Genomic DNA, 27,964 nt, shown 5'->3' on the forward strand with positions numbered 1-27,964 from the left:
GATGGATTGAAAGATTGTAAAAATAGGTCATTGATCAATGTTATAGCAGTGTGCCCTAAAGGGGCAATGTTTTTGAAAGCAGTGGATTGTGAGGGGCAAGTGAAAGATGCAAGTTTCATTGCCAATATCCTCATAGAATCCATCGACATGGTGGGGCCCTATAATGTTGTCCTAGTCATAACAGACAATACTAAAAATTGTAGGGCATTTGGGTCTATAGTGGAGGCTACATATGGTCACATTTTTTGGACACCATGTGTAGTCCACTCACTCAATTTAATCATGCAAAATATTGGCACACAAATTGATTGGGTGAAACAAGTGTATGTGGAGGCCGAGGAGATTCAAATGTTTGTGACTAATCATCATATGTCACAAGCCATTTTCAAGACCTTCTCCAAGTTGGAGTTGTTGAAGGTAATTCCTACTTTAGATTTTATTTTTTAATTTTTTAGTTTTTATTTTCTGTAGTTGATATATGATGCATATTTTTTATGCCATGGTAGGTTGCTGAAACACGATTTGCATCTCACATGCTTGTCTTAAGATGACCTGTGAAGGTGTGAGAGACCTTGAGTTCTATGGTCATCAACACCTTGTGGAGTGTATGGAAGCAATCCAACACGGAAAGAGCTCAAAAAGTAAGAGCATTGATCCTTGATGAGAAATGGTGGGATAATGTGGAATATGTTTTGAATTTCACCGAGCCCATCATGAGCATGATTACGTATGCTGATACTGATCCCGCATGTTTGGGTGAAATTTATGTGGCATGGATTGCATGGTGGAGAAAACAAGAGAAATAATACAGAAGAAGGAAAATGACCTAACAAAAACATTTTTTAAAGTTGTGCAACAAATTGTTGTTGACCATTGGAACAAGATGACCATCCCCTTACATCTCTTAGCATTTGCTTTGACACCAAAGTTTTATAGCGCAGAGATGCTTGCAACACCAAGGAGGGTGCTAGAGATGCAAAGGCTTAAAAAGATATATTTAGATGAGGAGACTAGAAATATTCTCTTGAGGGAGTTTGGTCAATTTGTATCTACAAAATATCATGTTTAGAGTTGGAAAACTTGGACTCGTTGTGGACTCGACAGCCCAAAATTGGAATTGGACTCAAACTCAGCAAAAACTCGGTAAAGGACTCGGCAAAAAAGAAAACCGTAGTTTTACAAAAAAAATAAATAAATTAATGCATTTAGAGAACACAAGAGCCATAATTGAAACATTACACATGTCATATGATCTGCAAACACTCAATATTTGAAATTTCATCATTCATACTCATAGTTTCAAACTTTAAAATGTATAACAGCAACATAAGTTTATAAGTGTTTATACTGAGCAAAAAAAGTTTATAAATGTTTACAAAATTGCATGTAATGATGTCCAAATGAGAAAAACAACTAACTATAGACTTGTTTTGAGCAATAACAAATGTCAAAAGTGAGGAAAAATTAAAAAAAATCAAGTTTTATCCTTGACTGGGCGTTCTCAGCTAGCTTCAAAAGTCCTTCATGAGGACTCGTGAGTCCCGACTGTAGACTTGCGTGAGTCCTTCGCACAGACTCACAACTTGTGCCGGGACTCAGCTCACGAGTCCTTGGCGAGTTGGCTCGGCCTACCAAGAGACTCGCAAGTCTAGACGAGTCCGTGGCAAGTCCGACGAGTCTACAAACTATGATCATGATAATGTGGCTCTTCATGCCAGATATGGGATGGATGCTGATGAGTGGTGGTATGTACATGGTCAAGGCTCCATTTTCTTGCAGCCTCTTGCAATTGAACTTCTCTCCCAAGTATGTATCTTTTTTATTTTTTATTTTTTATTGTTTTTCAATTCCATTTGATGCTATCATATTAAAATATTTTTTATTTTATAATTTATAAATTTCTAATTAAGTTTTTAACAAGTTGCAAGTTCTTCTTCAGTTGAGCAGAATTGGAGTACATACTGCTTTATCCACTCAGGCAAACGTAATCGCTTGGGTGCAAAGAAAGAAGAGGATTTGGTCTACATACACTTCAACCTTTGTCTATTGTCACATAAGAAACCCGAATATAATGCGGGTGCAACAAGGAATTGGGATCTAGCCCCTAAGTGTGCTGATTTCGATGCTACAGTTGCACAGCTTGCTCAAGTCTTTATAAATGAGGCAGCTATGGAACTTGAGGGAGACATAGCTAGTCGGTGTGGCATTCCAATGGATTGTGGTTCAAATGATGCTGAATTTGAACCATATGATGACCGCTTGGGCATGATGCTAAAGATGAAGATGAATATGGAGATTAACTACCATATAGCTTGTAATTTGAATGTTGAAATTTTCATTGTGTCATGACATTTTGAGACTTGAAAGTTGAATATTATCATTTTTGGAATTTATGAATATGGTATTACATTTACGATATTATGAATATGGGAAACTTACATAGTTACATTGTATGGATTGTATCATTGTAATAATTAAATAATGGTAGTGACAGTTTCAGGGTGGGTGATGTCTCGTTCACTTTGGACTAGCTAAACCCAGATGGGTACTCCTAGAGGCTTCCTATTAGGACAATTAGACCAATCAATAGCTACATCCATTGCATGATAGACTCAAAGATTTGTCACTACATCTACAACACACCAACTACTTGCAGAACCTCTTATTAAGCTGAAAATATCATTTTATACGTGCACCAAACAAATAACAGGAGTATATATTCCTATAAATGAAACCCTTAAGTCAACCATACATGTATAAGAATGGAAACATATTCACATGCTCCTCCAATAGCTTAACAATTGTGGCTTTCATGAGACATGGCAAAGTTATACCAATAAAGCATGAGAACATGGAGGAAATTAACCCACTCCTAAACCAATGAGAGTAACGGTTCAACTGAAAAGAATTTGGTCTTTCACCAACAAGACCAATGCCTATTCCATTGGGCAAGCAAGTGGCATCTAATGAGGGTTATGGGAACATCCATGGCAACCGAAAATGAAATAAAGCTTGTATAAGCACACAACCCTAAAGATGAGGAGAGCTTCAAATGTGCATATTGAATAATCCATCTCAAAACAATAGCATCCTGCATATAATAAGAGAAGACTGTCACAAAGAAGTTTGTAATGCCATAGAATGTCTGTCATACATTAATCAAATCTAACCATAATCATGTCAGCAAATATGGCAAGTGAGAGACAAGTTCAAAGCCCCCCTGAGATACTACAACCCACCATGGAGACATTCACTTTAAATCATTCATTTCATGAATCAACTTTCAATTTACAAATATGCTCCCCATCCTTACAGCTTATCTTTCATTGTTTGATACCCTAGACTAGCTAGAGGCACACTACAGCCAGAAAATTGACTTGAGGACCAACCCCAAGAATATGCAACATGCCTGCATATAGCATTTCAGCTTATAATCTGACTCATGGGCATAGTTACACATGGCAAATTATGGCATTTCAGTAATAAACTGTCACAGCCAACATGCAACCACAGGCCAAAGGAAATGCTACCTGCACAGAAGAGGGGACCTACATATAATATGTGGAAGCAGGACAAAGGATTTACATCCACACATTAAATTTAGTAAGCCTGCAGGAGCATGGAACATCATTTAAGCACCATGCAAATTTCAGTACAGCCCATATCTATTCCATATAGTAAGAATATATGCCAACAGAGAGAAAAAATGGCAAAATGAAAACCTGCAGTTCAAAATATGCCATGATTCACACTGCACTTGACCTTCTGGTGGTAGGAAAATCTTTTCATTGGTCTTCACAACTGTTACGAATCAGCAGCAAGCTTCACCATGCTGCCAAAGACCATATAAATGCACCTACAGCCATTAAATTGCATCCATATCAACCAAAGAGAGGAAACTCTTGGTATAGGGCACATCCTGGACATTGACCAGACAATGTATAGAGCACACAAATACTAACAATAACTCCCTCAATAGCCTGGAGCTCATAGGGCATGAGCCTTTTTGCTATCACATTTGAGTTTCGACAGAAATCCACAGCCTAAAGAATGTCAGATCTACATTACGAATAAATGGTTGATATTTATCCACACAATCCAGAGAAATAAGGTTTGAATTGCCATGGAAGATCACAACCAATGAGAAATGAGTATCTTCTGCAGCCACATCATCACAATACAATGGGAAATGTCTTTGCATGCCATGTAGAAGGGCCCCACCAAATAAACTTGTGTAGCCAATTATAAGCCACCATCATGTATTTCAAGCCACCTTGACATAACATTGGGCCCACCACCGCAATTGGTGATGTGTAGTGGGAAACAAATCACTTAAGAATCCAAGTAGGCCACCCTATAGGACATCATGCACCACTATGACCAACGCCAGATAAAATGCTAACAACACATACATATGAATCCCCAACATAATTGTTATATTGGTGATCAGCATTGGGTCCACTAAAGCACAAAAGGAAATAAAATCTTCAAAAATAAAGGGGGTGAACACATCCTTAAGTAGAGAATGAGTGAAGAAGCATCTCCAATGTGAAGAAATATAGCTACCAAGGATTATACATAATAATAGAGGATCAATGTATGGTTAAAGGTGTATCTCAGCCACTCCTAACATTAAATGTTATGCAAAAACTAGGGCCCAAAATGAACAAGATGACAAAGAACAAACCGAATTCTTGCCAAGTAAATAAGTGTTGGATCACTAAATTTTGTTCTTGCCTATGGGCACAGACAAAATCAACTTCTTGTTTTAAGTATGAGGTAATGAGTTTGTTATTATCTACATAGACATCTATTCCTCTTGTTGGCACCTTCAAATTTTTTGCAACTTGAAGTGCCATTATGTGTTTAGTTTGCAGCAATACACTCAAAAACACCCTTACCCAATCTTCTCAAGTGGCTTACTTTGGAGTTTAACATTCTGCAACCTATTGATCATCACAAGAAATGGCTTGGTGGTCATACTCATGTGACGTAAGTGCACTTGTCCAGTCACACATTTCCAGGATCAAGTCTAATGTGTTTTTAACGCCCTATGTGATGGAAATATTGTCATTGACGCCAAAGATGAGAAACCGGAGTTGTCATTGATATAAAAGGTGCAAAATGTTATAATCAAGTTTATGTCAAGAATGGGAATATTGTTGAATGTAAAACAGATTTCGAAGAAAACATAAACAAAGCATCATCCTAAAGTTGAATGGAAATAAAGACATTATACTATAAAGATTTAAGCTACTTAAGGAAGATTGCTAATATAAGCATCATCATCCAGAATGAAGAAAACTTGTACAGATGATGTGTATAACATTGCATGTAATCATCAAGCACTCAGAAGTAGATTATTGACAATCCAAACTCCATGGACTCTAACTTGAGGATGTGATTGGTTGTTTGGCTCATCTCATGGAAGGAAAAATATTGGTGCAACAATCAAAGTTGTAGAAGAGACTAAGACAGATACAAAGTGGCAGCATGACAGTGTAGAGAATGACAGTAGAATACAGAAGACTGCAGTATATTCTACAGTATACAAACATATATTGAAGACTCTGTATACAGTAATATGTCACAGCATACTAACAACATACATGAGACTCAGATACACATGCAGTGATCTATATATATATATATATATATATTAGTATACAATACATACAGTGATTTCCTTAACAGCATGTATTACGATTTCCTTCAAAGGAGGATGCGATGGAGGAATGCGATACAAGAAGACATTTATCATGTGTTAATCCATACAGACATTATATGTATAGACATGACAATGATTAAGACAGAGAACCGACAATCACTAAAGGTATTGGTCGTGGCTAAAGGCGACAATAAAGTTAGAATGCAATTATACAGATATTCAGAATGCAGTGATACAGACAATAAATGAAAATCTTCGAACATATCATTGTGCTGAGTGAAAACGTTGATGATGGACATCTACACAGGTATATAGCATACAGACACAGAAGATCAAATCATTATGATAGCAGATTAAGGCGACAGAGAGCAGTAACTATATACAGCAATTAATATTGAAATGACAGTGATAAGTTTACGAGCAACTAATATTAATAAACTGCAGTAAAAAAAAATGGAGCAAAAAGTGATTATCAGTGATTTATATGAGAAGCAATTCGATTTAAGGAGAAAATCATTTGATAAGTAAGTGATTATTTTATATAAACAACACTCACAAAATTCAGAAGTGGGAGCTGGTGCTTCCAGTGGGTAGGTGCTCACAAATTCAGATTTGGGAGTTGGTGCTTCCAGTGGGTTGGTGCTCACAAAATCAGATTTGGGAGTCCAGTGGGTTGGTGCTCACAAACAAACTTAGGGGTTGGTGCCTACGAAACATTGTAAAAGAAGAAATTTATAAAAGCATTGATTTGCTGTGGTTTTCTCCCGTAAGGGTTTCCACGCATATATCTTGTGTTCTATTTGTGTTCATAATAGTTAGATCACATGTGAATGTTGATAAGCAATGGATATGTTTATAAGATAAGTTACATACATGTAATTGAAGTTGAAAAAGTTTATGTTGGTGAAACTCATTGTTATACTGATTCACCCCCCCCTCTCAGTATAAGCGTGTGCTCTTCACTATGTTGGTGAGTTTAGGGAAGGTTTTGCTGTTTGCACTTATTGAATATGCCTGAATGACCATTTTTGACCATTAATATCTTGTAGCCTATTGATTGTCACGAGATGCCCCTTTGTAATCATACTCTCTTGATATACACGAGTGCATCTACTCAATTTCATAATCTTAGGACTTGATTTGATAGGTTTTGAAAGCCCAAAACTATAAGGATTCGGAGAGATTAGATGACTGCACTTTGCCAAATCTGCCCCGAAACCCATTTTCAGTGATTAAAATATCGCACCCCAGGAGAATTGTGCAAAACCATTCGGCAACCATACTTTCATGTCAAATGTTAGCATGTCTATTCAGTTTCATGGTCTCATGATCAATTCTAATGAGTTTTCTAATGTGATTCCAAATACAATAGAGCTTGGTTTGGTCACAGGAAAAGAGTGTCATAAATCAAAATTTAAGGGTAACCCACTCTGTCTTTTGGCCCCAGATGCATCCAATTTCAGTTTCAGAAGGTTCCAGGGTCCAATTGTTTGCGAACAATTTTTGTTTTTAAGCCAAGCCCACAAGGGGATCTGACAATGCATCATGACATCAAGGTTTTCTATTAGTTTTCTTATTTAAATCATTTTATGAGTAAAATAATAACGTGCTAATCATGGAGAAATAAATTCTATATCCAAGCCGAATAAGAGTCAGAGTTGAATATTGCCATATTTTAAATGATTTAAATGTTTTCTCAAAAAATTAAATGGCTGAAATGCTTTGAAATGTTTTTAAAAGCTAGGGGACCCATTTTAATTCCATTTGATTTTTTCTCCATGCTGCCCTGCAAAGCAAAAGTGTTTGAGGCAAAAATCAATGCGGGCTCGCGGGAGAGTAGTGGGATCCATGATGAATCAAAAGAGGGCATGATCAAACATTTTAATAAATTAAAATGTTCTCCCTGCACACCTGTAGGCTGCTGGAGAGAGTGCCCAAATTGGGCGTGGGAATGTGGGGAGGTCATCCATTAGGGTTTGGAGCATTTGTCCTTCCGTTTTTCATTCTTTATTGCAGCTGATTCATCCCTCTTAAGTGCTGGCTGTGCAGGTGAAAGTATAGCAACAAGAGCAAAGAAATATGCATGACAACATTGGATTGGAGGAAGTTCTTTGTATTTGTTTGTCAATATGCAGCAAGAGGAAGAAATTAGTGGGAGCTTTTGAAAGTTGCACACCCTCCATGAGTTTTGTGCAGATTTAAAGAGGACACTGATGTAGTAAATCGATCCATTCTTCTTGATCATGGGTTGCACAAGAATGTTTTGTTGATATTACAGATTTCAATGAGTGCTCAGGAAATAGTAAAAGAAAAGATTTAATGCTGCATATGGTCGAGTTAGAGGGACTTGCAATGGAGTTGTTTTGTTTATGCTGCAGCAACCAGGAGCTGGTTTATTTGTGTTATATACCATGAAAGTTGTGTGATAAAAACAACCAGACACAACGGTAATCTGATAAAGTTGTAGCTAAAATAATGCAGAATTGTAATACTTTGAGTTGCACTACATAGGTTTTCCATGGCCTCTGCAGTCTTGGTGATCGAGGAAGAGCACATGGATACCATTTATTTGGTGTTGGTCAGGCACAAGTGACAATGAGAAAGGTTTCATGTCATGGTATTGAGCATTGAGTGTGATGATATGGATGGATCGCGATTACTGCTGCAGTCTTTTCTATTCAAAATTAAGTGATGCAGATTATAGAGGATGTGTTGGGTGAAATTAGTAATGAACTATAGAAGGTAAAATTTCGTAATTTTTTTACATTACCAATAGACATCATCCATTGGATACCAAGTATAGCATGAGTATCACCCAACTCCACAACATAAAATTGTAAGTGACTGTATAGTCACCAATTGTAATTCCTCAGTTTTGGTACCTTTGTCAAGCAAGACATTTGGTAACCATCTGCCACCATCACACTAATCCTTCATTAACTGTTCGAAGTCCTTTTCCGGCGACCAAGGTTGAATCAATAAAATTATGAGTAGCTTCGCTATCAATTAGCACTGTTATCTTTTGTCCTTGCAATACACCACAAACCTTAAAGGAGTTAAATCTCGGAGTTTTGATAATAGTTGCAATTATACCACCCATCATTTCTTTAGGTGGAGGCTCCTTTACTTTTAATGGCTCTTCATCTGTTTCATCTTGCTCACTGCCTTGATCGGATTTTTCTTCTTCTTCACTAGTGGGCACAACCTCGATATAATGAACCTTCCCTTTTCCGAGGTACCTATCCCTTGGTTCCCAAGGTTCTTTGCACATAAAAAAAAGTTTCTTCCTCCTTAGCTCTTGTCTAGTTTCTTCATCCATCTTGTTCCTCTTTGGCCATTTCTTTTGAAAAGGTTTTCTTACTTTGTTCTTTTGAAATGATGATCCTTTTGATGAAATTTTGTTCTTTGTCATAGCTGAGTCCATATCCCTAGTGTTGGTGTAATTAATTATTCATGTTGGATGTTATTACACCTTACTTAAGTTTACTTAGGTACATGCATTTCATAGTAGTTTGGGTATGAGACACTTGGGTGTTTGTGCCACATTGGGATAGTGTGTGTAGGAGAATTTCCACCTTTTTTGGTGTGATCTTGTTACTACTTTATCATATCCACTCATTGTGGAGTGATAATTCCACCTTCGGTGGGTGATCCACCTCATGTGGAATATTTAATTGTTTCTCCTACCTACCACACCTATTTCCTACCTACCCTTGTTTCTTATTGAGCCACATGTCATGTTTGTGTGCTAACATATCCATATAGTCTTGCCTTTATAAGCAAGCTCATATTCATTGTATGAACAACTATTGATTTATTGATGAGAATACAATTTATTCTTGTCCTATATTTTCTCTCTATATTTTGTACTTTTCATTGAGCTCTTGATCTTGGCAAAATCTCACACCTAGCCTTCTTAACTCCTCCTTGAAGTGTATTAGGATTGAGAGCTTTGACCCAACCCCTTAAAGAATCCATTAAGCCATCCATAAAAAGAACAATCAACCTTCTTTTGGATATGTCGGTAACCAATACGGAAAGTCTTTGAAAATCTGCGATATAATCATCCATGGTTCCCCTTTTCTTTAATCGTGCCAATTCTTTAAAATGGAGGTCGGGGTCCTTGTTGTCAAATCTTTCTATTATAGATTCTTCGTGAACTTCACATATGAAGTAATTTGATCATGGCCCATGGTGATCATGCCATGGTGCCACCATTCATGAGCCACCCTGTCAAGATGTATGGCAACATATTTAATTGCTTCGTCCTCCGCCATTGGATTAAGTTGGAACTATGTATCAACTTTTTGAACCCAAGCGCGTGTTGTGGTCTTTCCCGAACCATTTAAGTATGGCAAGCTAAGCTTACCAATTTTCCTCCTTAGATCATTGTAGTGGTGTCTATTACCCTTGTTGGGAAAATGCCTCATCCTTAGGTCCATGTAGTCTTTGAGGGACATATCTGTCTGCAACCCTATAGGCTCATTGCCTCCTCGATGTTCTACTCTAGGTGGGAAAGTAGGCATCATGGGTCTAGAAATGGTTGTAGGAATATGTTGATTTAGAGTTCTATTATTGACCGAATTTTCGCCATTCCCATCGTTGCCTCCATTATTACCACCTTGATTATTGTTATTATGATTGTTATAAGTAAATATCATAGTTTGAGTTAACATGTCCAAGAATTGTGCCATTTGTTGTTGAGCAGTTCGTTGTTCTACCATGAATTGATCTATACAGTTTGGGAGATCTCCTCCATCCCCCCATCTTTATGCCTTTTTGTGCACTACTCGACAAAGATTCTGGACTATTTGTGTTGTTATTTACTAGTGATCCTTGGTGGATACCCAAGATGTTAGAAGTTGTCTCACCTTCAGTGGGTTGGGCAAGCCTCCATTGTCTTCTTATCTCCCTATTATAATATCCCTTTCACTCATATACCTTCACAGGTTGGCAGGTTCTCTAGCTCTAATACCACTGTAATAACCCTTGTGGGTTCTCTTAGGATTTTACCTTATTATTTGATAAATTATGTTGTCAACTTGTTTGTACAGAGGGACTTGTGACGTTTTCATACATTGCCCCATTGCAATACGGGGACCCCCTCTTTTTGCTGAATAAACCAAGTCTTTTGTGGTCAGTGTCATCTCCCGACCCTAAGGAATGGGTTGTAAGGTCTTGTTGATCTGGATTTTGATCTTTGAAAGTAATGAAATTACTAAGTAGGGAATGGATTTTTAAGGAATATACAACCTAGATAGGATACAATCTTAATATTGTCATCAAGTTGTGAATTAGGGTTTTGATGTATTGAGAAATGCATTGTGCTTGTTGCTTTATCCTTCGAACGTTGCATTTTGCTAACTATGAACTTGATTGATACTTGTACTTCACAACGTTTCCTTGTCTTTTTTAGGTACATTGTGGGGAGCAAGACTTTGGATGCTGAGAAGAGGACATTGTTGAGTGGATGGTATCATCATCCAAGGAAGAGATTGCAGTGATAGAACAAAGAATGCACATGTAAAGGAATGGAATGATGGATATTTGGCTAAGTGTCAAGATAACCCTAAGAACTGATATGAAGAAATGAAAGAGAAACAACCAAAATTTTACTGAGTTTGGGAAATTTCCTCCCTAGGGGTGAAAATGCTCTCCTGATCAAGGAATTCAGTGTTTGATGATATAATGACTTGGAATGATGAAAATTGATAGAAGGGGAGCTTGGACAAAGTCTATCCAAAGGGAGTCAGCATGGATGAATTTAGTGTTGCAACGAAAAATATTTCCAAGTCAAAAATTGTTGGTGGCAGAGGATAATCAAAATGAAAAGGCAAACTTTGGCTAAGGCGAGGAAAATTCCTCCTTACCCATGAATTTGCACCCAAGAGTAAGAATCCCTCACCATGGAGGATTTGTGCCATTACCATGATTTACTCTTCCATCCCTAAATTGCACCCAAGGAAGCAGTTCAAGGAGGCAGTTTGTGGCGGTCTCAGGATTCTCTCCCAATGACATCATTCTTCCTCAGCCTCTAATTTGCGTTGTGAAAGTCAGTACAAGGCAGGAAGCAAGAATTTCTTCCAAGGCGAGGAAAAATCTTTCAAAGGGTCTAGTAGTGATGATTTTTTAGTTCTTTTAATAAACTTACTATTTTTAGTAAGTTTTAGCGCATCTCAGTTTCGGCCAATTTGGAGATTGGACACTATTTTTAGTAAATTTCACTAGGTCTCCATTTGGCCTAATTTTGAGTTTGGACAAACTTACTACTTTTAGTAAGTCTATTTTTGGCAACAAGTGAGCGCTGACTGCAAGGCAAACCTAGGCATCCAATTCCAAATCTAGAAAGATGAATGAAGCAAGCAGATGATCAAACTTTGGCTATGTCCAAAAATCTTTCTTCAAAGACTAAGCACACCAAAGAACTTTCCTTGGATGCAAATCTCAAGAGGAGGAATCATCCTCAAGTTGAAAAATCCTCCTCCAACCCCCAAGTGTGCCAGGAATGCCTCTTTGGGCACAAATCCCAAGGCATGGAGGATTAATCCTCTTGCTCAAATTCCTCCTTCACCCCTATATGCACCCAAGTATACAAAAAGGCATGGAAAATGAAAATTTGGTTGTTTTTGAAAATTTCTCCTCCACGTCTAGAATAACTTCATGATGGCAAGAAATGATGAAATTTTACTAAGTACGGAGAAAAATCCTTCACCATCTCTCAATTGCACCAAGGATTCAAGGATGGAGTTGGAAGATTAAATATGAATGAGAGAATTCAAACTCGAGACTAGAAGAATCAAATGGAAATTGGAGGGATAAAGTGACAATTCGAATTTCGACTAATTTTGGAGAAAATCCTCCATGTTATCTCATGTGTGCCCAAACAAATGAATCCTTCACCATGGAGGATTGGTGCCCAAACTCATAATCCTTCCACCTGTCTCATACGCGCCCAAGGTGGAGAAATGACATGAGGCATGGAATTTAATGTCTTTGATAAAATATGGCATTTCGCAAGTCAAAGGGCAAAAAGGGGACATCAAAGATTCATCTCTCTCGTTCAAGGGCATCATTACAAGGAAGTTCGAAAAGTGAATTCCAGTTCTAGACGTTCAAGGAAGACATTCAAAGTTCTTGAGATCCAATTCAAGTATGAAAGACTTCAAGAATGACGGAATCATCGACAAGGGAGTCCAATCAATTTCGAGAATGTGAATTCCCAAGCAAGTACATGGAAGGAAGAAGATGATTTGGAGAATGTTTCCATATTCTCAAGCATCATGCACAAAACTTGGGAGGCAATGTCAAGATGGGAAAAGATTTTCTTTAAGTGTGAAAAGCACATGACTATTATGAAGTACAAACTCGAGACTGTGCCGAGTGTCTCTATGGGCAAGCTTGAAGCCACCATGACTAGATTCATTGCATTTGCCACTAAAGAGAGGGATAGTAGGTATGCTATTTTAGGCGATGAGCTATTAAATGCTTAGTGGGTGTGATGCCTCATTGATTGTTAGACCCACTACTTTGCACCACAAGGGTTATTTTTGGTCAAACTCTAATTAGGGTTTGCATGGTGTAATCTCAGCCCTTGATTTCAAATCGATCTTGGTCGTTCATTTGTGGGAGGGGCTCTATGAAAGGTTATGGCCTCTCATTTGTAATTCATAGTTAGCTCATTAAGAGTAGAGAGCTCTTGCTCCTTAGAGTAGAAGTAGAGTAGGAGGAGAAGACATTGTTGCATATGACTTGGAGAAATAAAACTTGATTACATTGAAGTTAAGGTGGATTCTTGTCTATTTCAACTTGTTGCATGGTGTTCCTTCGATTTCTCAAATTGTTCGAAGTGCATTGATGTTAATGGAGAATGTGACAATGTTTGATGAATTTCAATGGTTCATACTTTTTTCACTTAGATGATTTTTATTTGCAATGTGAAGTTAGCTTGAGCCTTTTTTATATGGATGCTTAACTTCGATCATTGAATGTACATTGTTTGTTATGAATCAGAGAAACGAAAATCGCCATAAATCGCTCAAACTTGGCAAGTCCGAGTTCGAGTCCGAGTCACCCCCCACGAGTCCAACATACTTGGACTCGACTGAGTCCAGGGGCCAACTCGCCCAACTCGGCGATTTTGCCCAAACTTGGCGAGTCCCATCGTGCAGACTCGGCCGCGTTAGGCATGAAAAAAGGCAACAAAAAAACACATTTTTAGAAGTTTTTTTAAGTTGTTTTTTTTGCTTTATTATCCTATGCCCCTAAAAGTGAACTTCGTTTCATTCATTTGACAAAATAGGAGGAGAAAAGTGAGTTGTGAAGAGAAACAAGGTTTCATTGAAGAAAAACCAGCAAGGAGGAAGCTTAGGATTTCATCCATTCATCACATTGGGGCTGCATTATACTTTGATTTGGTGCATCAAGAGTTGGAAAGGAAGAGTTTGCAGCTCATTTCAAGCTTGTTGCAAGAGGTAAGATTGATTTTTTGAGCTTTTTTTGTTTTTTGTATGCAAAAATTTCATTTTCTATTCATTTCTTTTGAAAGTTTTACATTTTTTTTCCAAAATCTTTTGTATGTTACTATGTAGGGTTTGTAATTTAAAAAAAAAAAAAGTAGTGTTTGAAATTTTGGTCAAACCCTACATTTAAAAAAAAAAATTTACAAACCCTACCTTAGTTTTTTTGAAAAAAATGTACAATGAGAATGAATTCACAACAAAGAATGAATGTATTAATTTTTTTTTGTATTTGTAATGTCTTATGACTCTTATTGCAGCAACCTTCGCTTTCTTATTTGCCTCAAGTTTCACAAAACTATCATACAATGTCTTCTTCTAGACCCCCAATTAGAAAGGACCCTACTTGGAAATTTCATGAAGATTTTCGAGGGCGAAAAAAGGGGCAAACAAAGTGTTTTTTTTGCAAAACAATATTCCATGGAGGCATATATAGATTGAAATACCATATTGCTGGTGTGCGTGGGCATGATGCCGACCGATGCATTAAAGCAACGACTGAGGCCATACGCGAGTGTTGTGTAATGGTTGAAGCAAAAGGATGATCTCGCGGCCATTGGAAGTGGGACAACTTTAGGTTGTGTTGGAGGGCCTTCTTCCATGCCTCCATTGTCCCACTCACCATGCTACTGCTGGTGCTAGTGCTTCTGCTTCTGTAGGTGCCACTACTCGTTCCCAACATTGCCAGTGGTAGTGGGAGTGTTAGCATTGGACCTAGAATTCGTAAATCTAGGTTGGATACCTTCTTTGCGCCTCGCACTACTCTTGGGTCTCCATAGTCGCTCGAGAGGGTGGGTTGGAACAAGGAGGTCCATGATGCCACTAAAATGGTAGTTGGCAGGGTTTGGGTCTACGACAGTGTTCCATTCTTTACAGTCAGGTGAATGTTTTATGTTTGATTGTTTTAATTTTTATACTTTGATTCTTCGTTTTATTTTTTCCCGTACATACTACATAGTACATACTTAACTTATCTCATTTAATTTATTTGCGACATGTCTCCTTATTGGCAAGAAATGGTTGATGCCCTTACCATATGCGGGGCGGGGTTCAAAGCCCCTTCTGAGTCTGATTTGAGGGGACCCATTTTGATTCAATTGGTGAATGATGTGAAGAAGGAATTAGGTGAACAACACCAGATATGGAGCACTAAAGGTTGCACCGTCATGACTGATGGTTGGACGGATAGAAGAAATAGAACTCTCTTTAATTTTCTTGTTTCTTTCGCAGGTGATTGATTAATTTTAGTTTCATTTAGTCATTAATTTTTTATTTTTCATTTAATGATTTATTGAATGATCATTGATCTTGCTTTATTTTTTTATTTCAGGGGGCACTGTTTTCGTCAAGTCCATTGATGCCTCCGCCCATTGCAAGAATGCCACCTACCTATGTGAGTAGATAGAGGAGGTGATTGATGAGGTGGGTGAGGAGAACGTGGTACAGCTGGTGACCGACAATGCAGCAAATTATGTTGCTGCAGGTAAACTTTTGATTACAAACTAATTTTGTTTGCAAATTAATTACTATTTTGTAACTTCATTAATTACAATGCAACAAATTATGTTGCTACAGATAGACTATTGATGGAGAGGCACCCATCTATAGTTTGGACTCCATGTGCCGCCCATTACATTGACCTCATGTTGGAGGATATTGGAAAATTCCCAAGGGTCAAGAGATGTGTAGAAAGGGCGAGAAATGTGTGCAAATTTGTATATAATCATTCATGGGTGTTGGCTCTTATGAGACAATACACAGAGCATAAGGAGTTAGCTCGTCCAGGAGTCACAAGATTTGCCACAAACTTCATCACATTGCAGCCATGCTTCGCTGTAAGTCGGCCTTGAGACGTATGATTGTTGGTGAGGAGTGGTCTTCCTCATCCTATGTTGCCACCCCTGTAGGAAAAGATACGGTAGACTGCATTTTTGATGAGGAAGACTTTTGGATCCCTTGTGATGAGATAGTGAAGGTAATTTTTTTATAAATTCTACAATTTAACTTTTTGTTTTATAACTTATTCATCATATTCTCTTATTTGCTCATTTTTTCTAAATTACACAATATTTTCAATTTTGCAGTTTGTTAAGCCCTTGGTGGTTCTGTTGCGAGTTGCGGATGGAGAAAAGCCCGCAATGGGCTACATATATGAGGGCATGGATAGGGAAAAGGAGGGCATCAAATCCGTCTATGGAGGAGATGAGAGCAAGTATGGTCCCATTTGGGAGATCATTGATAGGAGATGGCATCATCAGCTTCATAGGCCCATCCATGCAGCAACCTATTATCTGAATCCGGCATTCCATTTTAGCCCTACTTTCAAGGTTGATGTGGAGGTCATTAATGGGCTATACTCAATCATGGAGAAGATGGCACCCGCTGGTTCTACTCAAACAGAGCTTATTCGAGAGCTACAGTTGTTCTCAAATGCACAAGGGGAGACCTTCTCCTGTCCTATCGCCAAAGAAAGTAGGACAACTATGATGCCAGGTAGAAATAAATTGTAAGGCTTAATTCTAGTTTTATTGTTTATCGTTAAATGAGTTTATGAGTGAGACTGATTTTATTTATTTTTCTCATTTCAAACTCAAATAATTGGTGGAGCTTTTTTGGCCCAATGACACCAAATCTTCAGAAGTTGTCCATTCGCATCTTGAGCCAACCATGCAACGCATTTGGTTGTGAGCACAATTGAAGTATGTTTGAGCACATACACTCCAAGAGGCGCAATAGATTATCCATGGAGAAGATGAATGATCTCGTCTTGGATCACTACAACCTCCGCCTGAGAATGAGAAAGAATGCATTAGCTGACATCTCTCCTATCATTCTAGATGAGGTTGATCCTGATGTAGAGTGGGCCAGTGAGACAGATCCTGTGACTGTCTTTAGTGATGATGACACTGATTGGATCGACCAGGTAGATATAGAGGCTGAGGCTGTAGCCATGGTAGAGGAGGAGCAGAGAGCACGAGCAGAGACAGGAGATTCAGAAGCAGATAGTGACACAGATGTTCCTGATGTTGGTGAGCATGGCATGGTGTCACGGGGAGCGGCTATGGTTGTTGAATCATCCAAGACCTACCTTAGACGCCTTCGCAGGGGGCCAGGACCAAAGGGTGCACGCTCCTCTGAGCCATAGGCTTGTAGTTGTATTTACCTTTGGTATTTGTATGGAACATTTGATGATGATCATATGATGACATGGAGTTTTTATTCCATGAGTTTTGTAATATTGTATACATTTGACAATATTTATATATCTATGTTTGTTATTTCCTTCAGCTACAATTTGCATTTATGCTTATGTGATTGATGTATACTTGTGTATGTAATCAAATGAGCCGAGTTTGATGATGTTATTGTGTCTTTAAAGTGTATTCAATAAAGGGTGCATGAAACAAGTTTTAAATCTTTAAAATCTCTAAACTTCTTGAGTTTTTCGCTTTCCCGAGTCCAGCTGAGTCTGACTCCAAGTCCCGAGTCCAAGTCCGAGTCGGCCTTGCCGAGTTCGAGTCCCGTTTCTTTGGTTATGATGGTGTTCATTATGATATGAAAATTCTTTGCATACCCCTTGGAAGATTGCACCGGTCGTGTGGAGTAGATGTTGAGCTTGGTGAAGCAGAACTTGGTTAATGTAGAATTTGTCCATTGGAGCACTATCCATTTATATCATTGTCCTTAGGAGTAGAATAGACTCTCTAACCCTTTCCCCTTTTTACTTTCAGTATATTTCTGGTTCGTTCGAAGAGAGAGGCATCACAAAATTGCAATATCTGATGATCAAGTTCCACTGCAAAGAAGTGAAAGAATGATCCAAATATAAGTCCCTTTGTGTTACCAGCATATTACATCAGGCCAAATGAGCTCGTATCCAACTTAAAGTCACAAGTTCGCAGTAGAAACCTTGGAGTGGCCTCTATGATCTTCACAATATTAGCATACAAGGGGTCTTTGCTCAAAAGGATAGAGTGTTCTTTGGCACTTTATTCTGTGTTGGTGTGGTCATAAAACACCCATTAACAGGACCAATTGTAACTCTAATTTGATTAGCAATCACACTTGTTAGGGAGCCACCTTAGATGAATGTATCAATAACCTCCCTAATGCATAGAAGAGTACTAACTGATATATGATATTTGCCAAAGGTATATAAATCTGCTAAATATTAACAAATGCTTTGATTCTTATTAATATTACTATAACTGAGTTTCTGATCTGCAGAGTAATTGCACATATTAATAAGGCTGTGGACCTTTCTTTTTATATGAAGGAATAGAGATCCGAATTCTTGCAATGATCTGATCACTTTTCCTGAATTATGTCCTTATAACCATGAGTTGAGTAGTTATGGATCTGATTGTATATGAAAGAATAGAAGTCCGTATTCTTGATTGCCCTTCCTGAGTAATTTCCTTATAATCATACGATTTCCTTGATGCTGTCTCTGCTTAATATACTCTTTGTCCATGCATCCATAGCCATGCAAATGGTGATAATGTACCCCCAATTACCTGGCAGATCGTAGGCTCTATGAGCACGCTTGATCTGGGTTATCAAATAATATCAAGTCTTCCATGCTTTCTTGGTGAGCCACGATTCTCCTTTAATATCCATCAAATGGACATGATGTGATAAATTGTATCTCCCAACAGCCACCTCCCTTACCAAACAATCTTAATTAGTCTAAATTGATTATTAATTTGTTTGACCAAACATATCCTTTTCTAAGCAAACCTCTTTTGAAATTGCCCCTCCTTATTGCTTGTTCCCAGCATGCACTTAGTATGATATTATTATTATTCCTTAGAGCAATTGCAAATCAGGAGGGTTATTTCACACCACCTCTAGATCCATCCTCAAACTTTCTGCTAAGATTACAAATCCCTAATATACCAATTTTGTCTTCATGAGACTATGCATTTTGACATTAATCAACCACTTTCCCTCTCATTGTCTTTTGAACACTACTTTGATATGCTATAGATGGTTTGTTTTAATGTTATTAAAAAATCTAGGCATAAAAATAATTAATTACAAATTTGCCCAAATACTGCTTCAATACCTCATTCATCAATCTTACAAATGTGCTCAGTGAGTTGGTCAACCCAAGAGCCATAATGAACCACTCAGACAATTCTTCCTTCATCTGAATAGAGACTTCCATTCATCTCCTCTAATTTTGATACAATGATAGAACTCTTCAAATCAATCTTGGTATAATACTTTGTGCCACTCAGACAATCCCTCAAATCATCTGTCCTACACAATTGGCATCTATACTTGATCGTGATCTTATTAACTACTCAAGTCTATACACAGTTTCCACTCACCTCCTTTCTTTGGTGCTAGTACTGCCAACACCACAGATGAGTGTAAACCTTTTCTAATCAACTTCTTAGTTACTCTTGCACTTGTTTGTCCAACTCTTCATTCTTTGCTAGTGTCATTTTATGTACAATCTCATTTTGTAAACTTGCTATTGGGATCAAATTCATTTGATGACTAATGCTCCTCACTGGAGGTAATTCATCTAGGAATTGTATGTATTTATCCATTTTGTTGTCTTACCAATAACAAAGTTGCATAAGAAATGGTGTAGTGGCGTGAGAGTCATGTCCAAGTCTTTACTAATCATGGACTTTATTTTCATAGTTTCCTTGCCTATCAATTAAGATCATGCTAGGATAATCATGTAAACGGTAAAATTACACAATTATTCATTTTTTTGTTGATGTTTAATACATATTACTCCACCTTTATCACATGATATGTTCAATGTTTCTTCTGATATTATATTCACATGTTCAGCTACGCTTGAAGTTATTGTTGATTGCACCAGTTAAACTCATGGTGTTATCCATCAGTTTGATTCCAGATTTTGTTCACAATGGTTAATGTGCCATTTTGTCCTCATTGCAGTGATCCTCAGTCCTTAAATTTGTTGAGTTTGTATCTCAGTTAAGCTGATTTCCTAGGCTTAAAATCTCTGGTTTATACAGATCTTGTGTATGTAGCTTGGCAATTTTATTTACTTATTCTTAGTAACCAGATTTGTGACCGTATAATCACAGTAGTTCCGAAAACAATGCTAGACCGGCTAATGAATTTGGTGACAATTCAGGAGAGTATGCATTATCTTGGGTCGTTTATCATAATAACCTTCATTTATTGCTTGCTATGATCCCTTTTCTATTTTATTTTGTAGTATTTGAATTCTGTTGCATGTATAATCGATAATTATACAAGCCTGGACTGTGTGCTGAAATTAGTTGGACTCGTAGACATTTGAAATTTTTGTTACCTATTTAAACATTATATGAATATATAAAAGTTTGTCTAGGGAGAGAATTACATGGCACCAGCATTCAAGTTTTACTTCTGAGTTATAGCTGCTCTTATTACCAGAGTTTCCTTCATTTTAGTTGTGAGGGTCAAGGTTGTTACTGGGCCTCGTTGTTTTCTTATTTGCTCAATATTTTATTTTTGTGCTTTATTTTCTTGCCCATATTTTGCTTATTTTGTTTGAATTGCCCAAGTTGTATGGTGAATTACTGAATTCTTTTACTTTTGGTACTATTTGTAAATATTTGCAGTCCCAACCACCTTTTTTGTTATTTAATTTAAACTTAGATAAAATACATTCCAAAAATTTACAATGCCAATCTAGTACTAACTTTTGTAATCATAATTGCTGATATTTTGTCAAAAATATGAAAGATGAACTTTGGTGTCAGAATCCGAACATCCAATAACAGAAATATGCCAAAATATAACAACAATATGCAGAAAGAGAATAGAGATCTAGCAAGAGATGTTTGTAGGCCAGGATACTGTAATATCTAATATACTTAGAAATAAACTAATTGCCCTTGAAGTAGAGGGACATCATATTATACTCCATGGGGAAGAAGGCGCTTGACATGATAGCTCCAACTTGAAACCCAACCTGAATAGAATATTCCATAAACATGACGTGCTTCACAATGATATTCAGATCCAACATATTTATATACTAGACACTAGTGATTATTGTGGTTAAACGCAGGATCCCAATGTAGGATGATTTGTTAACCAATATAATTAATTCCATATGTTAACTTATTTAACTTAATATAGCTAAGAGGGATGTGTGCCAAAAGACAGCATTGATCAACTATATATATCATAATATCATATGCCTATGTGTATAACATTTGGACTATGGCAATAAATGTAATGAAAAGGTATGTTGTTTGTTGGGTTCCTGTCTTACATGACATGTATTTTAATGGAGCAAAAATGCCTGCAAAGTAGACATTAATGAGCTTTGTAGTTTTAGTTATTAATTTGTAAGCTCTTTGATATTGTAGGACTTGTGAAATATGTGGTTCGATTGCCAGGAACGTTGTTGGCATTGAAGAGGCAGATTTCATGGATCAGTGGAATGAGGGAAGTACTACTACAACAACTACAGAGCCCAGGAATTTCTGGCGTGGTCATCGCTTTCTGAACTTTTTGCTGGCATGCATGATTTTGGCCTTTGTAATTTCTTGGTTTTTCCATTTCAATATCCCCTCCTGATTTTGGTTAAGCATATTTCTCAGATCTTGAAATTTTACAAGGAAACTGAAATGAAATCCCTCGATACTGCTTACCATTTATAGTGTACAGGCATGAGAAAAATTGAAAATAACAATTCAGTATCTGATGATTATATTTTTTTATCAGAAAAATTCTGACCCAATAAGCTGTATTTAATAAGTAAAATCAGTGCTGCAGGGCCAATAATTAATTTTAATTAGTATTATTTAACAGAGACAATTTACTCGGGCTGTTGCAAAAGGAGTTTCAACTGAGGCTTGATTTATAACTCCTAACTCAGCATTAACCTCTTGAGTATGGTGTGGAGCACGCTTCTAATCAAAGTTTACGAGGCATATGTTTATGGTAGTAATCAAAGATGATCAACATTTTTCTTGCGTCTTTTATAGTATTTTTCCTAATAAAACATCTGCTCACATGGTCTATTCTGCAGGGCTTGGAAGCAATTGTGAAGTGATTAAACAATTGGGTTTGATACATGTCATACTTTGATTGATAGACGATTCACTCTAGAATAAGCGGAAGAGGTATTTTTATTATGTAAGATATAGCGATGAGAGTTGAAAAGCGGGTAAAAGAAACACGATATTGCCTTAAAAAATTCGGGATGAATTTTCTTGCCATAAAAGGTACCGTTAAAAATTAGGTGGTTTTGAAAATTGAGAACTATTAAAAATGTAACAGCTCATTTAATCTGGTGGAATAAGAGTGAGTTAAGAGTATACCCTTTGATAAGATACGTAAAGTAATGCCAGTATTTCAGAAAGACGTACTGGCATTAGGGAAGGCTTCTTTTTGGATTTTCTAGGTCCATCACAATGTCTTCCTGGAAATTTTAAGAAATTTTTATTTGTAACGTTTTACAATGAAGTAGAGAACACGCGATAAACTTATAAACGTTACTCAATACTGAATACTACAATGGCCCAAGGCTCGGATTTCATGATTGTATAGGCAGGATTAGTAAAGTAATCTTCTTGGCGATTTATTTTTTAATTTTTTTGACATGGTTCCTTCTAACAAAGTAGATTGCAAATTAATCTAAAATATGTACTTGAGCTCTGTGAGGGTTAGTAGTTAAAGTTGGAGAAACGTGAGATCACTCAAGAAATTTTCAAGATACTTTTCTAAAATATGTACTTAAGCTCTGTGAGGGTTAGTAGTTAAAGTTGGAGAAACGTGAGATCACTAAAGAAATTTTCAAGATACTTTTGCGTGCTGTCAAAATTGCCATTCCAGATTAGGTGCTCCAAAATTGTTCATGGTGTAACAGATCCATTAAACTGATATCACAAGAATAGAGCTAGGAGTATAAGATCCCTAAAATAATGTTAGTCTTACAGAAAGATGGGCATAAGAAAATACTTCATGTTGAATTTTTTAGGTCCGTCAAAAGGCCATGCTGAGAATTTAAGGCTCTAATCACAAAGTCGTCTACGCAAACTGAAGGAAATCACGAGTATTTGGAAAATGATTTCGAAAAATATCGACAGGGTTCTTTTCTAGCAAAGGTGGCATGCAAATTAATCTGAGATGTCAGCGGTATGTTGATGAATACATGATTGAAGTGCTTTGGTTGAACTTTGAAGAATTTTGCAGTCATAGAAACAAGAATACGTGTATAATATGTTATCAAGCTTGCCAGTTAAATTCATTTTTTATCAAGTAGCTAATAAACACGTGCTTGTCAACTATTGCCTTGCCTTGTTAACAACTCTCGTTATTCAAATAACTCAACCCCTTTTGGTCACTTAGTACCATGGCTGATGCACCCAAGAGTATGAGAATAGCTAATGAAAACCTCAAATTTTGCTTTTGTGCATATAAATTTTGGGAACTGATTGTCATAGGTAGTAGTTACAAGGTTAATTTTACAATCATAATATTTGACTATTTGGCTAATTCATTTTTTTCTCATTTTTTTAGTTTTTTTTTTTTGGTAGAAAATTTTATCTTTTGAGGGTGGGTTTGTGTAAGACATTTTTGATATTGGAAAGAACAATAAAATAAATATGTGGTCACCATTGCGTCTGAAGAATTTGAGAAAGTTTGGTCTTTCTCCTTTCAATTAAATTAGACAAAGGCAAATCAAAGTTTAAAGGTTGTTGGTTATTTGTTAATTATTGTTGGTGACCTTTTTTTAAAAGCATCTTGGGGCAATTTAGAACTTACCATTGCATTTGTAGTGATAAATAAAAGTTCCGAAACAAATCATCCAATTTAGGCAACTTTTCTAGATGTCCCAATGTTTTCTACTTTAGGTTTTCTAGACAACACATAGTATGAGAAAGAATATATATAAACTTTTAATAATGCTCGAGTGCTATTATTGTGTTGCTTGGGCTTAGCCTAACCATGACAATCATTGTTGCATTGCCAACATGTTATTAGAGCATCGTTGGAGTGCCACCACTGTATTGCTCTGTAGTATTTGGTTGGGATAATCTAATCTAATCCTCACATGGGGTTTGATCTAGGGTTCCTTTATACTTATCATAAGGATCTATCATTCATTGTAATCAATCCAATCAAGTTAATCCATCAATATAATTCTTAAGTTGTGCAAATCCATTTTGCTTGATCTAGATCTCTTTGTGATAGGTTATTTGCTTGAAGGTGATTTCTGGGAGTTGTGGGGTTACCATTAGTTCCATATGGTATTAAAGCACCGAATTTGTGAGTTGTTCAAAATTAGAGAGATCCATCCTTGAACTAAAAATCACTACACCTCGGAGCAAAATATACTTAACCATTACGCCCAAATTACCAAAAATCCTAAGGATTGATTGTTCTTTCGCCAAAATCTAAGTAGAGCAATTTTGAGGTGATTTTTGGGGGCACATTTTTCAAGGTTTGAAATTCTATACACCTATATAAAATTCGTATAATCATATGGATATGCACTAGATTGTACACAATACACTTTTGTACTCCATTGCATGCACTGCACAAATATTTGGTTGCTTGTGCAAATTTTTCACATTTTATCTTTTTTGTTGATGATTAGTTTTTCGGTGTCTCATGCAATTTGGTAGGTTTATAACGTCATTAAGCATTCATTAATACCATTTCATGACTATGCAATATTTTAAACGAATATTCCTTTGTCCATTGGTGCTCGACCATTGCTTGATTATTGCTTGCTTGCCACCATGTCACCACCTTTACCTCTATGCAACCGCTTCATTGTTTAACCTACACTTTAGCCCTTGGCAATAGTACTATTAGTGATCAAGGGCCCAATTTTTCCTTGGCCATTATCGTTTGGTCTACCATAGGATTGACTGGTTGCTTATTGTTTAAGCCATTGTTTTGCTTGTATTAGAGACTTTTTGATAAATGGGCTATAACTCAAACATACGACCTTTGAATTTTGCAAACAATATACATTTGGAAAGTTGGTTTTGGTTCTAGTATGGTTGTGTTATATTTTCTAGATTTTGTTGTGGGTGATTTTATAAGCCTTTGAAGTTAGATCAAGCTATTTTTCACTTAGAGGCTCATAAACTTTGACTTAAAGCTTTCATGATTTTTGTGATATTAGAGAGTTGGTTTAGTCCTATACATTTCAAATTCGTTTATTTAGAAATTTACGAAGTGCCTACTATTTTCATCCGAGTTCATGTTCTTATGTTACTTTCTTTAAAAATGGGCAAACAAGGTCAATGTTTTGGTGTAAGAGGTTACTTTCTTGCATTATGATGGTCTTAATTGTTGTTTCTCTTCGATTTATGTACTTTTGTAACCAAAACACATGGATCCAACACAAATGACTCCCCTCGCAGCATACAACTAATATGGGTGGAAAAATTAAGTGATCCATTTGAAGAAACAAGGGTTGAATAGTGTAACTTCGGTACAACACTTAAACCAATAGGAGTTGCAATGAAGAGAAAATGGTTTAACATTGTATGAAGCTTTTGGGACATTATGCATGTGATGAAGGGTACTCCCCTTACAAACCCGAACATGCAACAACAGCAAAGAAATAAACATAAAATGCAAGAAAGGAAATACTTTCTATTATCTTAGTGAAATAAAATTGTACCACTTAGAAAATAACATGCTACAACCACATGGGCTTTCTCATTACAATAATTTGCAAGCCAAAGTCACAATCTGCTCTACTAGAACCGTCTTTTTGCCACCTTTGTTCACTTTCTTTATATAGAATGTATAACCACCATAGAATATTCTAGAAAGTGGAATCCCCTAGTTTTGGGCGTCAATATCCTAACCAACCAACTTTTGACTTAAGAAAATATTTTATTAATTTTTTGGTATATGAAGCTCTAGGTGTAATACCCTAAAAATGGTCATCTAAACCATGAGCCTCTAATCTCGACAACATCACCAAGGTCCTAACCAAAGACAATTAAATCAATCTGGAGCACACAAATAATTAGTTTTTTAATCATCAAATGTCACATGGCAAATGAATTATTCTATATTAATTAAATATAGAATTAATTAAGTCATTTCAAGTAAATCATTTTGATCAATTATCCTATTTAATTTATTAAATATCATAGCATATTTAATTAATTAATAAATTTGCCATTTAATCATAAAAAAATAATTAATTTATTACAAAAAAAGAATCAATATGCAAAGCAAGAGTTAAATTGAAAATAGAATAAAAGAATTGAATTGAAGAGAAATCAAACTTGAGATATTATTTCTTCTTCTAAATTGAGATAACTTGAAATCAGAAAAGCAATTAAAATGATTTATTAATTATTCTCTAAAATTGGAACTCAAAGCTTTTGAGAAAAGAAGTTTAGTTGCATTGAAAAGACTCTTTTTTTGAATAAATCAAAGATATCGCATGGAATCACCTATTTTTATCTCAAGTGCATGGAATTAATTGAATTTTATCTCCAATGCAAACTCGAATTTATAATCTGAATGCATTTCAATCAAGCTATAATTGGAATCTATTTCATGGTTAACTGAATCTGATCTCTCAATTATTTTATTTATCCTAAATTGTGTTTTTTCTTGAGAAATCTCAACCGCTCGTTGCAATAGATCTTGACCGTCGTTCTCTCTTTTGTTTCTCTATAAATTCAGCCTTCATCTCTCATTCAAAACACCTTGGAGATTTATTGTTATTATAAAGTTTTTTCTCTGGAGTCATTGAAGATATTGTGTTTTTTGAGATTATTGCATCTTAGTTTAGCCTTTTTGCATATTTTGTTCGATTATGATTGCTTGAATTCATATAGCTTAATATTCATCCATCTAGAATAATCTTGCATCCATTTAGCTTATTCTCATGCTCATATAGATTAAATCCTTCGTCTTGGTGTAGTCTAGTCATTAGTATTGCTTATACAAATTTGAGAGCAAGTTTATAATCGCATCTTATAGAAGGCAATTGGTTGATTTGTTATGGTTTCCATATTCATGCTTATATCTGTCTAACCATACATGTAATGACTTAATTGAAGTGTTGTGTCTTACAGCTTGCATATCCTTATCCACTTTTCACACACATTTCTGGCGCCCACCGTGGGGTAGAAGACTACATTTTTCGGCCTCAAAGACTATAATTTTCTTATTTTTCAGATTTTGTTTCATACAGTTACTGCGAAATTTCGTACGAGTATTCCCACAGGCCCGAACGATAAACTACAGGTATCGTACGGTCTCGTACGAATTATCGTACGACGGTGAGAATTGTCGTATGGTATTCTGTATTTTTGTATTAAAAACAGACTACATTCTTCAGGTTCTTCATTGAATTTTGATCATACTAACGCTGACCCTGGCTTGTTGTCTGTCTATCTAAGGAATTTTGACAGCCTAATTAGTTTTTGCAAAACGCTTGTCGAAAAAAGACAATATGACTACTGATTCATTGTCTTTGCAGGTTGCCTGAGGAGATTCGAGTAAACATTGTGTATGTTAGGACCTGGAGGCAACTGAGAGGGGGGGGGGGGGGGGGGGGTGAATCAATTGTCTATTAATTTCAACCCAAATATAACTTAATCAAACTTGATACATAATACCGGTAAACCAAACTTAATGCCGGTTAACATATTAACAATTAATACCAGTGAAACTTAATGCATGAAACAGAAAGAGAAACAATATCCACAACACATAACACAGAGATTTGTACGTGGAAACCTTGTAAGGAGAAAAACCACGGTGGGAAACCTTACCCACAATCATATGATACTACTGC

The 27,964-nt window shown here is 36.5% G+C and overlaps 2 protein-coding genes across 2 annotated transcripts in view; both read left to right on the forward strand.

The window, feature by feature from the left end:
- LOC131066438 (uncharacterized) overlaps positions 1-22,011 on the forward strand; it is a 119,128-nt gene extending 97,117 nt beyond the window's left edge. Inside the window, exon 3 of the mRNA XM_059218355.1 lies at positions 21,540-22,011. Coding sequence (XP_059074338.1) covers positions 21,540-21,750 — 211 coding nt within the window. The 3' untranslated portion in view covers positions 21,751-22,011. The remainder of the gene's footprint in view (positions 1-21,539) is intronic.
- Positions 15,749-18,443, forward strand: LOC131065704 (uncharacterized). Its single transcript, XM_058000299.2, has 2 exons — positions 15,749-16,159; positions 16,269-18,443. Exons 1-2 carry the CDS (start codon positions 16,010-16,012, stop codon positions 16,692-16,694), a joined length of 576 nt encoding a protein of 191 aa, XP_057856282.2. The 5' UTR covers positions 15,749-16,009; the 3' UTR covers positions 16,695-18,443.
- Positions 22,012-27,964: the final 5,953 nt, after the last annotated feature.

Source organism: Cryptomeria japonica, chromosome 1 (genome assembly GCF_030272615.1).
Source record: "Cryptomeria japonica chromosome 1, Sugi_1.0, whole genome shotgun sequence".
Lineage (NCBI taxonomy): Eukaryota > Viridiplantae > Streptophyta > Pinopsida > Cupressales > Cupressaceae > Cryptomeria > Cryptomeria japonica.

Coding starts and splice junctions, on each gene's coding strand:
- LOC131065704 (XM_058000299.2), top strand. CDS start 16,010: ATGCTTCGCTGTAAGTCGGCCTTGAGACGTATGATTGTTGGTGAGGAG. Junction 16,160..16,268: donor CTTGTGATGAGATAGTGAAG/GTAATTTTTTTA, acceptor TCAATTTTGCAG/TTTGTTAAGCCCTTGGTGGT.